General features: G+C 41.3%; 1 protein-coding gene across 4 annotated transcripts in view; it reads right to left on the bottom strand.

Annotated features, from left to right (window-relative positions):
• Window positions 1-4,261: 4,261 nt before the first annotated feature.
• GAK (cyclin G associated kinase) overlaps window positions 4,262-14,630 on the bottom strand; it is an 81,472-nt gene continuing 71,103 nt past the window's right edge. For all 4 annotated transcript variants that reach the window (XM_072860004.1, XM_072860002.1, XM_072860003.1 and 1 more), the window contains 3 exons: window positions 14,153-14,301; window positions 12,590-12,766; window positions 4,262-9,798 (listed from right to left, as the gene is read on the bottom strand). In XM_072860004.1, coding sequence (XP_072716105.1) covers window positions 9,697-9,798; window positions 12,590-12,766; window positions 14,153-14,301 — 428 coding nt within the window. In that variant the 3' untranslated portion in view covers window positions 4,262-9,696. The remainder of the gene's footprint in view (window positions 9,799-12,589; window positions 12,767-14,152; window positions 14,302-14,630) is intronic.

Raw genomic sequence — 14,630 nt, 5'->3', positions numbered from 1 at the left:
CAAACAGATGCAAAATGATGAGTGTGGCACAGGTTTGGTTAAAAAAAACCTGTGTGGTCCAAGTGTGAAATGGCTATGAACATGTCCTTCTGCCAGCAGATGGCAATCAAAACAAAGAAACATAATTACTTCTGACAAATAATTCCACTTGCAGTCAGGTGCATTTTATTCAAGGGAGCAATGCAGCTGCCACCCACCGCGACAGGCACATGGCAGACGGCTGGTGCTCCTCGCCCCCCAGCTCCTGCCCCTCCATCAGGGACTGCAGCTGCCTCTTCTTCTGGCAGAGCTGCGCTGGCGGCAGCCCTGCCTGCTATCAGAAGGGCTGGCTCAGGACAGCCACCTCCCTGTCACCTCCCCTCCTCCTCTCCTGGCAGGATGGAGAGGATTATCACCTACTGTGGAGCCCAACAAGGCTGAGGACAGGCTGAGAAGAGCTGCCTGCATTAGGAAAAGCAGAGCACAGAACAGAGTCCCTTCTGCCTCTTCTCCTTTGCTGAATTCCTGTAGCCCTAGGAAATCCCCAAACACCCTTTTTTACATCTGGAGATGGTAAACAATTGCAGCTCAACTCTGCATGGGGGATATGCTCCTCATGATGCCCCATACACAAGAAAAGAAATACAGGGGTCTGAACGTGGCCCATGCCTTGCACATGGGGAAAGCAGCTGCAGCAGGTGGACACAGAAGCAGATGAGGGATTTCCAGGTCTAACAGGCTCATGCTGGTAGTAGCAGCAGCAAAGCCTGATGAGAAGTGGAAAAAAAGAAAAGGGAGGGCAGCTTCCATGGTGAAGCAAAATAATCGTGAAAAAAAGATGTACTAAAACCCCTGCATTTATCCCTGGTTTCATGATGAGTCAGCGAGGGCAGGAGAAGCAAGTTAGGCCATAATATACAAAAAAGTCTCAGAGTGAAATTATGCAGAACATGCATTGGTTCAACAACCTCAATTCAATCCTGAAACACTGGTTTGGCAGGGAGGCAGTGCACTGACAATCCCATCTCCTCAGAGAGCAACTTGCAGAGTGCTTCTACTGTCTTGTTGCTCACCAAAACAATGTACAAGGAAGCAAGCAGTGAAGTTCATCAATTCATAATGGCCCAAGTGAGGTCTTACTAAATGTGAGCCCCCAAACACACACACAAAGATAACTACATAATTCTTGGGTCTGCCAGCAGCATTACACACCAGAGAACTTCACAGCCATTATTTTGTGTGTACCCAGATCTTTGATTAGGACCAGAGGCCACCCCAGGAGAACAGCCAGCACTGTTTTAGGGATTACAGGAGATGAAGAATCCCTTACAGTTTGTACTAAAAGGGAGTCATCCTTCCAGATCAAGTCTTCATGTACCTACATGCCCCATTTTCCCTTTTTCAGTGCTTTTTGCTCAGTTCTGCCATAGAAGGTAAAAATCTGCCAGAAGTCCTCCTCTCACCCTCACAACAGAGGCGGTGCCGAGGCAGGGCAAATCATATCCTCTTCAGCACTCCAGCATCCAGATCAGGTGTCCACGGTGTAGACTTGGAAGGCTTTGGCTCGGACTGCTACTGGCTGCTCTGCACACCATAGTACACAGTGTTCTGCACAATGTTTCTGCTGCCTTTTTTTATCCCCCATTTGCTCTTGCCATTTTGTTTGATCTGCTTGATACTGAACTTAAGGCCACACTATTTCTTCGTAACACATTCTGCCTACCTGGTATAATTACCTACTGATGCCTGCCAGCTTGACACTGCAGGATTTCCATCTGCTGTGGATTGTACTCCCAAGTGAGTCTTTCTAAATACGTCAGAGTAGCCAGAGGTTTTGTACATGGCAAAGAAAGATGCAACCAACTAATATTATCCTTCTTTGCTGCAGCAGTAAAGGATTGGAAGTAGGTATCAATACATTTGATAGGAGCACCTGGGGAACGACAGGCCTGTCAGCCTGACCTCAGTGCCAGGGAAGGTTATGGAGCAGATCATCTTGAGTGCCATCATGTGGCATATACAGGACAACCAGAGGATCAGGCCCAGCCAGCATGGGTTTATGGAAGGCAGGTCCTGCTTGACTAACCTGATCTCCTTCTATGACAAGGTGACCTGCTTAGTGGATGAGGGGAAGGCTGTGGATGTTGTCTACCTAGACTTCACTAAAGCCTTTGACACCATTTCCCACAGCATTCTCCTGGAGAAACTGGCTGCTCATGGCTTGGATGGGTGTACTCTTCGCTGGGTAAAGAACTGGCTGGATGGCCGGGCCCAAAGAGTGGTGGTGAATGCAGTTTACTCCAGTTGGTGGCCGGTCACAAGCGGTGTTCCCCAGGGCTCAGTATTGGGGCCAGTTCTGTTTAATATCTTTATCAATGATCTGGATGAGGGGATCAAGTGCACTCTCAGTAAGTCTGCAGATGACACCAAGTTGGGTGGGAGTGTTGATCTGCTTGAGGGTAGGAAGGCTCTACAGAGAGATCTGGACAGGCTGGATTGATGAGCCGAGGCCAACTGTATGAGGTTCAACAAGGCTGTCAGGTCCTGCACTTGGGTCACAACCACCCCACACAACTCCACAGATTTGGGGAAGAGTGGCTGGAAAGCTGCCTGATGGAAAAGGACCTGGGGGTGTTGGTTGACAGCCGGCTGAATATGAGCCCAGGTGGCCAAGAAGGCCAATAGCATCCTGGCTTGTATCAGAAATAGTGTGGCCAGCAGGACCAGGGAAGTGATCATCCCCCTGTACTCAGCACTGGTGAGGCCGCACCTCAAATACTGTGTTCAGTTTTGGGCCCCCCACTACAAGAGAGACCTTGAGGTGCTGGAGCGTGTCCAGAGAAGGGCAACAAAGCTGGTGAAGGGTCTAGAGAACAAGTCTTGTGAGGAGTGGCTGAGGGAACTGGGGTTGTTTAGCCTGGAGAAAAGGAGGCTGAGGGGAGACCTTATTGCTCTCCACAATTACCTGAGAGGAGGTTGTAGAGAGGTGGGGGTCGGTCTCTTCTCCCAGGTAACAAGTAATAGGACAAGAGGAAATGGCCTCAGGTTGTGCCAGGGGAGGTTTAGACTGGATATTAGGAAATTTTACTTCACTGAAAGGGTTATGAAGCATTGGAACAGGCTGCCCCGGGAATTGAGTCGCCATCCCTGGAGGTATTTAAAAGACATGTAGATGTGGTGCTTATGGACATGGTTTAGTGGTGGACTTGGTAGTGCTAGGTTAACAGTTGGACTTGATAATCTTAAAGGTTTTTTCCAACCTAAGCAATTCTATGATTTTTCAGCAGTTTTGCACTTTAAGAGTGTACAAATTAACAGCAAAAGTAGCAGCATGTTCTCTATGGGATACAGGGAGAAAGATTATTTGGTGGGAAAATGCTAGAAGTCCTATCTTAACATTCAGTTCTTATAAACCCATCAGACTATTCAAAGTAGTAAGGAGAATATGAAAAACATTACCAACGGCAATGGCCCTTTCCTAACAGAACTTTGCTTTGCTTGCTTCTCAGCTTGCTAATGTTTCTCTTTCCCACCCTACACTTATTTCACCCGTCCTTCATCGGTCATGCCCATCCATTCTCCCATATCCTCTCTGTTTTCCACCCTTCTCCTTGGGGAGCCCCTGTGGTAATCCTACACTGCTATGCTTTTATTTTTTTAAAGAAACTTTCTCAATGTCAGAAAGTGGCTTGTCCCCAACCATTAAAAGACCCTGCTTTGCCCATCCTTGTTTGAGAGCATGGAGTCAAAAGACGCTTCTGGGCACCTTGTTAGTACTGTCCCAGCAGCAACTCCCCTTTCTCCAGCATTCCCTCACAGATTCCCCAAATCTGCAGTCCTTCATCACTGTATGTCCCACTCCCCCACCCTCCCTACAGGCTGTTCATTCCTCCCTCCTGCCTCAGTCCTGTCCATTTGTTCCTGCTCTCCTTCCCTTCTATTACTGCCACACACCTATGCAAGAGCTTCCCTTGGGGGACAGGATGGCATTGCATTGCACCAGGTCCTGTGCAAGAACCCCTCACAGCCTGACACAGGCAGCAGCCTAAGAAATTCAGCTGCCAAACCGCAGACCACACTGCAGGGACCCCTCTCCAACAGGAGAAGAGACACTTCTGAAGAGACACTTGGTTTCTAAGAGGTTCAGTCAACCTAAACACACTAACAAGAACCATTTCTCTAATGCTTGCATATTGTTCTGAAAGAGGCAGTGGAAATGCTTTGGGTATTCAGGTCATTTCTCCCTTGCTGAAGAAGAAACATGCAAAGTCATTTTGTTTGTTTTAATTGATCACTGGTTAAGTCATAACACATTTCAAAGCAAGATATTCTGTTCAAGGACATTGTGCCAAACATTAAATCTACTTTTAAACAAGGCTTAATTTGACTATATTACCTTTATATACATACAGGTATAATTTTCATTTCACTAGTAGCAAAATTACTCAGTACATTGCATTTCCTGAAAGATGGCAAAAAATAGAACTTGAATATTTGTTCTGTCCTTCCACATACCCCAAACCAGAAAAATCACAGGTATAGAAAGTACAATCACAACTACAGGTAAATACAATAAGGACCTCAGAGCAAGCTAAGTCCTTATCAGAGATGACAATCGCTTCTAGAAGTCTACATTGCAAATATACAGTACATTCCACTAAAGAGAGTTTCAGGAGTTCTCACAATGCCTCTTAATCCCCTTTTGGTAACAAAAGCTTTATGACAACATGTATCCTTCATAAAAATGACTGAATTTGTATTTTTGGAGCATATGTTGGAAGTTCAATGCAGTCTAAACTGCAGTCTACAATAAGCTCACCCAAAGAGAAGGCAAGCAAGCAAGCATTGCAAGATTCATCAAGATCAGAACCACAGCTCAGCTGAGTCACCCTTTGCTCCTAGTCACTGGGCTTCTGGTAGCTAGAGGCACTCTGCACCAGGGACAGACTCAAGGGGTGGGAAATGATACATTCCTTCTACAGCTTTCACAGGTCAATCACATGCAAGCTCTTGACAGAAAATGTCAAATTACTCATAAAGCACAGGCAACTTACAGGACTCATTTGAACTTATTTACAAAGCATTTGTTACATTGCAATTGTTAGACACAGCGAAGGAGCAACAAGGTTTCCACATTTATGCAACCCCTGAAATATTCCTGTGAGCAGCAGAGAATGCAATGGCCAACGACTATGCAAACACACAGCCACTGCTGGAGAAACTGCGGTCTGGCCTTGGGAGGTGAAATGGTGCATGTAGCCCAGCAGTCCCTAAGAGCAGCCAAGATTTCAGTTACGCTTAAACTCTGCTTTGGTTTCTGCAAAATACTAATCCTGTGCATGCAGCTAAGAGACGTAGTCTGCATTCAGGAAGGAACTGTTGCTCTGTGCTTAGCAAGACAACATTGGAGGAACTTTCTAGGATTAGCAAGAAAATGGAGCTAAACAAGGCATTTTTCATGAGCACTAGTTACCCTCACAGGTGCAATGCCACTGTTCCAAGGAAATGTACTTCATCAGCACTGCTGTAGGTTTTCCATTCTGCACTTGCTGAAGGAAGCTACCATTGATTAGCAAACTATCTGAACTTTACCCAAGTGACAACGCAGAGGAACCTTTCCTCCCAGGCTTGACGTCTGGGAATCACTACCCACTAACAATATCGAGTATCACCGCATGATTTAATATGAATACAAGTGCTTAACTGCTCATTTTCTTTGTCTTCCCTGCTGTTAAGTTGAAGGAAATATAATAGGAAACACCAAACGGGCATGCCCAAGGTTAGACATCAACTGATTTCCCCCAACATGGTCAAAACACACCACACTTCTCCTTTTGGCAGGTTCTAGCCACACACACTCTTAATACCAATTCTTCTTCACAGATCTCTGTCTTAAAAGCTAAGTTGTCTGACTCTCCAAATCTAACAGCAATGTAACATAAGCAACTTAATTCAGAAGTAGTGGAAACCTGCCCCATCATTTTACAAGCCCTGCTTTACAGCAACTTCTGCAAAAAAAGCCAAGCACTTGCTACTGCCACTTGTTTATAGCCAGTCAGCAGCACTTCTAACAGGGTGGGAAAAGCTGGTTTGTAACAGGTTTTCTACTAATCTAGACCTAGTTTTAGCAGAGATAGGTAGGAATAGTCAATGAAGAGAGAATTAGAAAACAACATTTGAGATGTAGGTTAGAGTATGGATGTTGTTGTCTACTCTCCCCTTAATTTATGTTGCATTGTTTTTCTTTGCTCTTGCAATAACTGTATCAAGCTACTCACTTTTAAGAACTGGATCCTGGTAGGCTGCAAAGAAGGCATGGTATTAGTCAGCTGTCATTAACAGACAAAGGAACTACAAACACGGGCCAAAAGGCACAGTGATTTGCTGCAAGAGTCAAGGAGATGCTTCACAATAGAACTTCAAGTGCCACATGAAGTCTGCTGGACACAACATCAACCTACTGGCAACACTCACTCATCTCAACCTCAAGCTTTGCAGTCAGCAGAAGCAGATATATAAAGTCTAACTTTGAGGACATGATTTCACTTCAACATTTCAAAATTTAACTGTGCAATGAATAATAAGCATGAATGGAAAATATACAAGCCCAGAGAGAATTCACAGTATCTAATCAAGTCTCAGCTTAATCTATTTCTGTAGCCTATTCTAAAAGCTTTTCAGCTTGCGGACATTAAGAATACAGTGAAATGTGTGTGTAAGAGTGCAGTGTGAGTGCAGTCCTATCCCATACAGCAGACAGCCAACTAACGATGAAGTACAGAGTGTGAGAAAGGTTGAAAAGCCCTCATTCCCAGTTTACCATTTTTTATTACCATTTTAAGATTAATTCAAACAGAACTTCTGGACTTTTTCTTCCAAATGACCCTCTCCTTTAAAAGAACATTAAGACTCAATATATGTTTTATATAAATTTACAGGAATCTGGGAAGAGGGAAGTTAAGGTATCTAAAAAATTTAATATAAACCTTACACTATGAAACACCTTTACTGGTCCTCATGCTGCTTTATCTTCTGAAGAAAACAAAACTTTAGTTTACTGTGTTCATCACTTAAATTTTTAAAGTTTGCTTACAGGGCTTTACTGAAATCCAACTTTTTGCATATTCTTGTATGCAACACAGCTGAATGACACAATTAAACAGAAAAACAAAACAGTTTCATTGTCAAGATTTTAAGATTTTACCAAACTGAGCCTCTCCCAGATTCCTAGCACCAAAATTCAACTACATAGAAAGGAACAGACCAGAGGAATCAGCCAGTTCCCCCACTGAGGACCAGAGCTGATCAAGCCATAAACTAAGTTGAGGGGTCCAGTCAACCTGACTGAAGTTTCAGTTAATTATCAAATGGCCCTTGGAAGAATCCACAGCCAAACCTTATGATTTTCCATAAATTTAAAAAGGGGGAATCAATTTCAAGAGATCCTCAGTTCCAGATAACACACTTGCACTCGTTTTCCTGCTCACTTAAAATCACATCAAAGGTTCTTTTCCATTGTTAAAGAAAATTTCGCAAACGAGAAGATGAATAAAAACGGAGAAATGTAGATATCATCCAGAAAATGCTACCAAACATACAAAGCAGAGGGGAAGACGTTTTCCTCCCACTTTTCAGTTTTAATTTTTTATACACCTATTTCAAGAAAAGAGCAATTAAAAATGTGTCCATCAAAATTAAGTTGCCTGTATGTGCTGAAAGGAACATGGGTTTTTAAAGTAGTCCTTCCTTACTAAAAGAAGCTCCCTCAGAAATGCTTTCTCTCAACTGTATATATAGGAGTGCAGTCAATCACAGTCCTTATATATCTCTGTATGTCTTTTTAAACCTATTACTAGGTATCATTTGCCCTAGAACTGTAAAAAGCCATGCAGGTCTCCGACAAACCTATCCTACCAGCAGAAGCCTTTAAATGCCCTGGATGCACACCATGAATACAAAGAATTAATGAAGTGTCCCAAGGAAAAAAGACTAACTCTTACTCTAAATCAGACAGCAAGTTACCTGTTTTTATGAAGAAATCTACTGAGATTTAAGACTGCTTCAAAGCAGTAACTGAAATGCAACTGCAGCTATGAATAATATATAACCTTCCTGATCCATAACTGATCCTGGCTTCCATCTTAAAAAAAAATCACAGTAGCTGAATATGTATGTGAATATACACACACACAACCTTTTGAGAGGTTAATAAGTAGCTGTGTTAGATCTGAGCTTAGAGACTATAAATTGCAACCTTTGTTCACAAGTCTCTAACCCATCAGCTCTCAGGCTGTGGAAAACCTCATCCAACACACTGTTCAGGTGGCATTAGGATCTCATGTTTTCTGTTCACATGTTGCTCCGCTGAACAGTCACCTCTGATAACAGCACAGCTTCCCTGTCAGTTAAGCATGCAAAATGTACAAAATGGCAAGATGATCAAAATATCCCCTTCAGTATGTTCAGCTGTACTGTTTCAAGAGACTGTTGCCAAAGCTTTAATACCACAACACTAATTTTCAACATTTTCAAACTTGATACGAAAATTGCATTTTGTTATTACACAGAGTATAACAGTCATTGATCATTTGCATTCATTCACCCCAGCACTAGTGAAAAACTGCCTTCTGAATAGGGATTAGAAAACATGGCAAGTATTGTTATCGAGTTGTGTCTCTACTCATCGTGCACTAGCCAGTGCATGGAACGTAGGTGAGCAGAAATGCAACACTCTACCAATACACCCCACGTTTTCACATACGCTGATGTCATGCATATCTCAAAAATAGAGGTTCAGACATGCAGATGATAACAAGTAATGTAGTATTTACTCATACAAATCAAAGCAGAGTAAAATGTGTTGTGCTTACATTTCAAGTTTCAGAATAACATTTCTATCAGAGTATCTGAAGTCCAATGGAAGGAATGTTCCACTGAAATTGGAAGCAAAAGACACCATTTAAAGAACTGGGAAAGTAAGCACTGGTCAAGTTACTGCCTTCCAAAGGTTCATAATAAATAACAAAACAGCAGGAACATGCAGACCTTAAAGTCAAGATTTGTTTCTAGATTCACGATATGTAAAAAAAGTTAAAAATCAAGAACAATCCTGGCTGACTTTCCCACATTTGGGGTCTTTTTGGCTAAACAACTGTTAATTTATTGTAAGGAACACAGGTATTGTCAGAAAACATTATTTACAGAATGATTATCAGATTGATTACATAAAATACAGATGAAAATATACACCTTCAGGTTTGAGATAAGCCAAGCAAATTCACTGCTGATAACTAAAGCACTCTGAATAAGGCAACAGGCACCAAACATCAAAATTGAATCACAAAACTACTGAAAGTAACAGACAAATTGGTGAAGGTAGGGGTAAAGCAAAGATCAATGAAATTGGAATGATTTAAAATTAATACTAGTATACCAGAAATCATGGAGCTTCATTAAAATTCTATTTTACCATATATAAACTGAAAGGAAATCTTTACTTCCAGACTGTGATTTCTTCAAGTACTGAGCAGCTGTTTTCTTAATGCATCTATGTAATGCTTTTTACTCTACATCTTACAAAATACATCACCACATTTAAGTGCATGATTAGAAACTGTGCTAAAATCATGGAAAAGCGCTTCATAAATCATAGGCGCAATAAAGTCACAACAATGCTCAGCTCCAGTTTTTGGAAGTAGTTCTGTAAAAGGTGAAGTTTTAGAAAAGGGACTTTGATCCTTGGTTTTCAAACTCTGACCATGCATCATTCAATTCCATGAAGATCATTTTGGCATACTGCTCATAAGGTTGTCCTGTAGCCTGAAAACAAACAGACATATTAGAATAATATAAATATTAGGAATAATGTGACCTGGGAAAGATCTCACCCATTTTATATTTGTTATCTTATTCAACAACTTTAGACTGCTGTGTGAATATAATTTTGCAGATGCACAGCCCTCTCCAATCTTATCCAAAGTTTGCCACAAGTATTTTAAACAAAGCCAAAGCCTTGGTTTCCTTACATTACTTCGAACTTTTAGTGCAATTCATAAATAACTGAAACTTAGCTAAAAGCAGTTTTCCAAGCTGTTCTTTTCATAAATAGTTTTAGCTAATATTAGTTAATGATCAAATCCAGTCATTTTTGAAATTGCTTCCTGACAGACCTTGCAGTAGTGTACAAGAATAAAATTTAAGCACTATTTAAGAAGACTCCTTTTGGATGGGATTCCCATGAGAAAAGTCTGTTGCTGATTGTGAGTGATGTTAAGATTCAACATTAATGACATAGCACTTCCTGTGCGTTTGCCTCCATACTCGAACAAAGACAGTACCCTCCCGATTCCCTGCCTATTTCACAGCAGCCCTGCCTCTGGGCCAACCCAACTTCCATGGTTAGTAAAGATTCAGTCCCACAAGACGAGTAATTTTAACAGGTTCTTTCCAACACAAAAGGGATGCCCCAGAGCCCTCTCCAGTATCCTTTCCCTTCTCCTGCTACGTGGCTTTTGCTAGCTGCAGTACTTTATAGACCCTTTTAGGGACTGCTTTAAAGTAGCAGAAAAGAAACCAAGGAAGAAGAAAACATCTCAGAGACCTGTGTTCTGACACTGATGCGTTAAGGGGCTTCCAGAAAGAACCAAGAAACCACCACAAAGGTGGAGGAAACCACAAGGCCAAGAACAGCAAAGGTCAGGGGGGAGAAGAAAGAACAATGTCATGTTTCTCTGTTATGGTTACAAGAAGACAAAGGACTTAGACTACTGCTCACTGAACCACCAGTGAAGGCAAGCCTGAAAATTCAAACCAGGGATATTCAATGCTTATCTTTATATCTAAAACACAGCCTAGAGCAATGACTCAGAACAAGAAGCTACCTTCATATACTGGGATACTAACAAACAGCAACAGAATGCATGAAATATTTTAAAAAGTCAACTGGAATGTTGTATTCATCAAGTATTTTTCAACTGCTAATTTGTTGTCCTGGATTCGGCTGGGATAGAGTTAGTTTTCTTCCTAGTAGCTGGTATAGTGCTGTGCTTCGGATTTTAGTATGAGAATAATATTGATAACATGCTGATGTTTTGGCTGTCGCTAAGCGGTATTTACATTGGTCAAGGACTTTTTTTTTTCCTTCAGCTCCCCATGCTCTGCCAGGTGCCCAAGAAATGGGAGGAGGCACTGCCAGGATAGTTGATCCAAACTGACCAAAGTGCTATTCCATACCATATGATGTCATGCCCAGTATATAAACTGGGGGAGTTGGCCGGGGGGTAGGGATCACTGCTAGGGGACTGGCTGGGCATCGGTCAGCGGGTGGTGAGCGGTTGTATAATTTTTTTTTTTTTCTCCTTTTTTCCCTCCCTTGGGTTTTGTTCCTCTCTCTCATTGTTTTCCTTCTCATTATAATTCATTATTATTATTATTATTATTTTGTTCCAGTTATTAAACTGTTCTTATCTCAACCCACAAGTCTTCTTACTTTTGCTCTTCCGATTCTCTCCCCCATCCCACCAGGGGGAAAGTGAGCGAGCAGCTGCATGGTGCTTAGCCGCTGGCTGGGGCTAAACCACGACATTTGTTTACTCTAGTAAAATTTACTTTTTCTAGTTCCTAGTAAAGTTGTTTAGTAAAGGAGGTTCAGTAGGTTCTTCCCACCAGTTTGCTGTGGCAGCCTCTGAGTCTTCATATATTGGTGAATAGTCCTAAAAGACCTGAAGTATCAGCTGGTAGAAATAAAGCAGATTCCATTAATCAGTATTAGACCTGCCAGAAGTCAGTCAGAACCCAGCATAACTGACATTGGTGCTCAGTACAACCTTCATGGGATCTTTCATTTGTTAACATTTATCTGTTGAATTCTGTGTTGTGTCAGGATGACAAGAAAAATCCTGTACTAGTAGGCACGGAAGCAAAGTGAAGAGCATCTAGGGTGCTTGATCAAGAAGCAAGGCTGCAGCATCTGTTGTCCCACAAGTGTGAGGTTGTTTACCTGGTGTGCGAGACGCCAATATACACACAGAGCAGAGGTATTTTATTTCACGTCTGCGCAGAGATGGGTGCTAGGTGGTAGCTCCACAAAGCTAGCACAAGGTCGGTCATACAGGTACAGTATTTATACAGTCTAGTTATGCATACGCATAAGTAATCACACAAAGCAGTTTTCTGTTGGTCTATGTTTCTCTTACTTCAACTTAAAGCTACAGTGCTACTTTAATATTCTGTGCATGCTCCAAGGTGAGGGGTCTCTGCTTGGGCCGGGGTCTCCAGCTCGAGGGGTGTGACTTTTAGTATTATAATGCGGATAGTTTGCATGAGGGTGCTTCTTATCACACTTCTGCTAGTTGTTTCAGATGGTTTCCAAAACATCTTAATTAGCTTACGTATTTCTCCAGGATGTGCTTTACTCCCAAGGACAGTAATTCTTGTTTAGATGTTCTGCTTTCCAGCCTGAATCCCCCTTATCAGCTTTACGTAAGCCCTGGCCTTCCACCAGCTCCTGTTAGACTACACTGTTAGACTACACATCTGTCTGAGTAGCATGGTGTGGTAAAAGCAGTTGGTATTCCTTCTAAAGGAAGGAAGATCAGAGGAACACACTCACCTTATCTGGATGAACTACAAGCACTGCTTTCCTATAGTACTTCTTTACTTGTTCAGGAGTTACTAGATCTGCCATGCTGACTGGTTTCCACTTATTCTCCCCTTCCCAAAGCACTGTATGAAGAGTGGATATTAATGCTCTGATATTTCTCTCCTTTCCTTCAATCCATTCAAGAATCTGGGAAAAACAGAATGTATAGGACTGAATGCAGCACTGTAAGCATTATCAGTCTACCTAGAGACATAACCTTCACTCTGTACAAAGACTCCAAGATTAGGACACAAGTAGTTATCTTGCTGCATTCACCCCCCTGAGTCCAACTATCTTACTACATTCTTCTTTCTGGCACCCAAATCATTAGCCACCCAAAAGTGATATTTTGCATCTGCCACTACAGAGTAACTCATTGTTATTAGTTTATTGCAGAAATTCAGTCATTGCAAGAGAAATTACTGAGATAGTTACATATTACAAAACCCTGTATAATTAATGACAAGAGAATTGACAGGAGTAATTAAAAACATCAGTTGCAATTAACATTAATTCCCTATCAGGGCATAACTTTAATTTACTAAAATTCTTGATTTGTACAAAAGTTTCAGATCACATATATTACTAGTTAATGTTTACTTATAAGCAACCTGCAGGGGTGCACAAACTAAAGTGTTTTCAGATATGCCCATGAAAGTTGATTAGAATAACTGGCCATTTCAGACTAACAGCAATATTCAAGCCACTGTGATATAGTGATACAGTGTCTTCATTAAACACTGCATTATGTAATATGAAAATCTCTGCCCTCTATCAGCAGCGAGTATGGTAAATAAAAATCTGTATTTATTTCCGTTTATGGTGACTTGTGTTAAAAGCTACCCACACAAGCTGTGCACACTCTTCAGGTAAGACACTTTGTGAAAACAAATTTCAGCATCCCTCTGAAATTCTTTTACAAACTTTTCTAAAGCATATGGACTACAAAACTGAAAGTACATTAATATGTAATGTTATCAGAGTAATACATAAAATCTGAACAGCTGATCAGCTAACACCCCACAGACTAGTCCTATAACCCAACTCCAGAACTGCATCTTTTAGTAATTTCTTAGGACAGCAGTAGCACTTGTTAACCAGTAAATGCAGGTAAGTCACCCTGAAGACAACTATTCTCACCTGCCTGGTTTTTAAAATGTAGTTTGTATTATCGGCCAAATCCATCTTTTCTAAGGAGACCTTTGGGAACACTACAGATAAAGAACAGTTCTGGCTTCAGGAAATGGACTCTGACAAGAAAACAGGTTCTTAAATTCTCCAACCTTAGCTGAAAGAAACAGGAACTTGCATTCCATCCACACACTTTTTGTGCTATTGTCACTGCTGCTTCATTGCCAACTGACTATTGTTCATGCTAATTAACTTCTACAGTCATATGATTTAAATACAGAAAAAATTTCATTCTGCTTTAACGGTTTGCTCTGGTAGTCATTGCATCCTTCTGCTCTGTTATCAGCAGTTCTAAGCAAAAGCTCAGATTTACACTTAAATCAAAATCACTGTTAAACAAACCTTGAGTTTCAAGGGGTCCATATCTTTAGACATTTCTTGTTTTCTCATCTCAGCAATGGTCTTTGGTCCCTTCTTATCAGATTTAGCTGAAAACCCTTGATTAGATAAGAGATCCTCAAAGTCATTTTCTGACACTTTTGGCTTTTGACCTATGAAAGGAGAAAAACATCAAATGAAAAGTTACATAGGAGAATACATTAATGGGGGAAATATATTGCACTTCGATACACCTGCATGACATTTCTCACTACCATGATAAATATTCTTCAGTGGCTTGATAAACTCTACAAGACTAACAGAAGGATAGAATAAAAAGGATCACTGACAAGTTTTCAGTCCAGCAGAACAGATAACCTCATGTGCATACATGTGACTAAATACTTGCATGTCCTCTTTTTTCAAAAATGGAGTAGATTTGAGGGAGTACACATCTACCTATTCATGATTTTGGAAATGGCTCCATTTTTCCACTATAAAG

The sequence above is a fragment of the Ciconia boyciana genome, chromosome 4 (assembly GCF_034638445.1).
Source record: "Ciconia boyciana chromosome 4, ASM3463844v1, whole genome shotgun sequence".
NCBI lineage: Eukaryota > Metazoa > Chordata > Aves > Ciconiiformes > Ciconiidae > Ciconia > Ciconia boyciana.
This window is presented reverse-complemented; position numbering and strand designations above follow the sequence as displayed.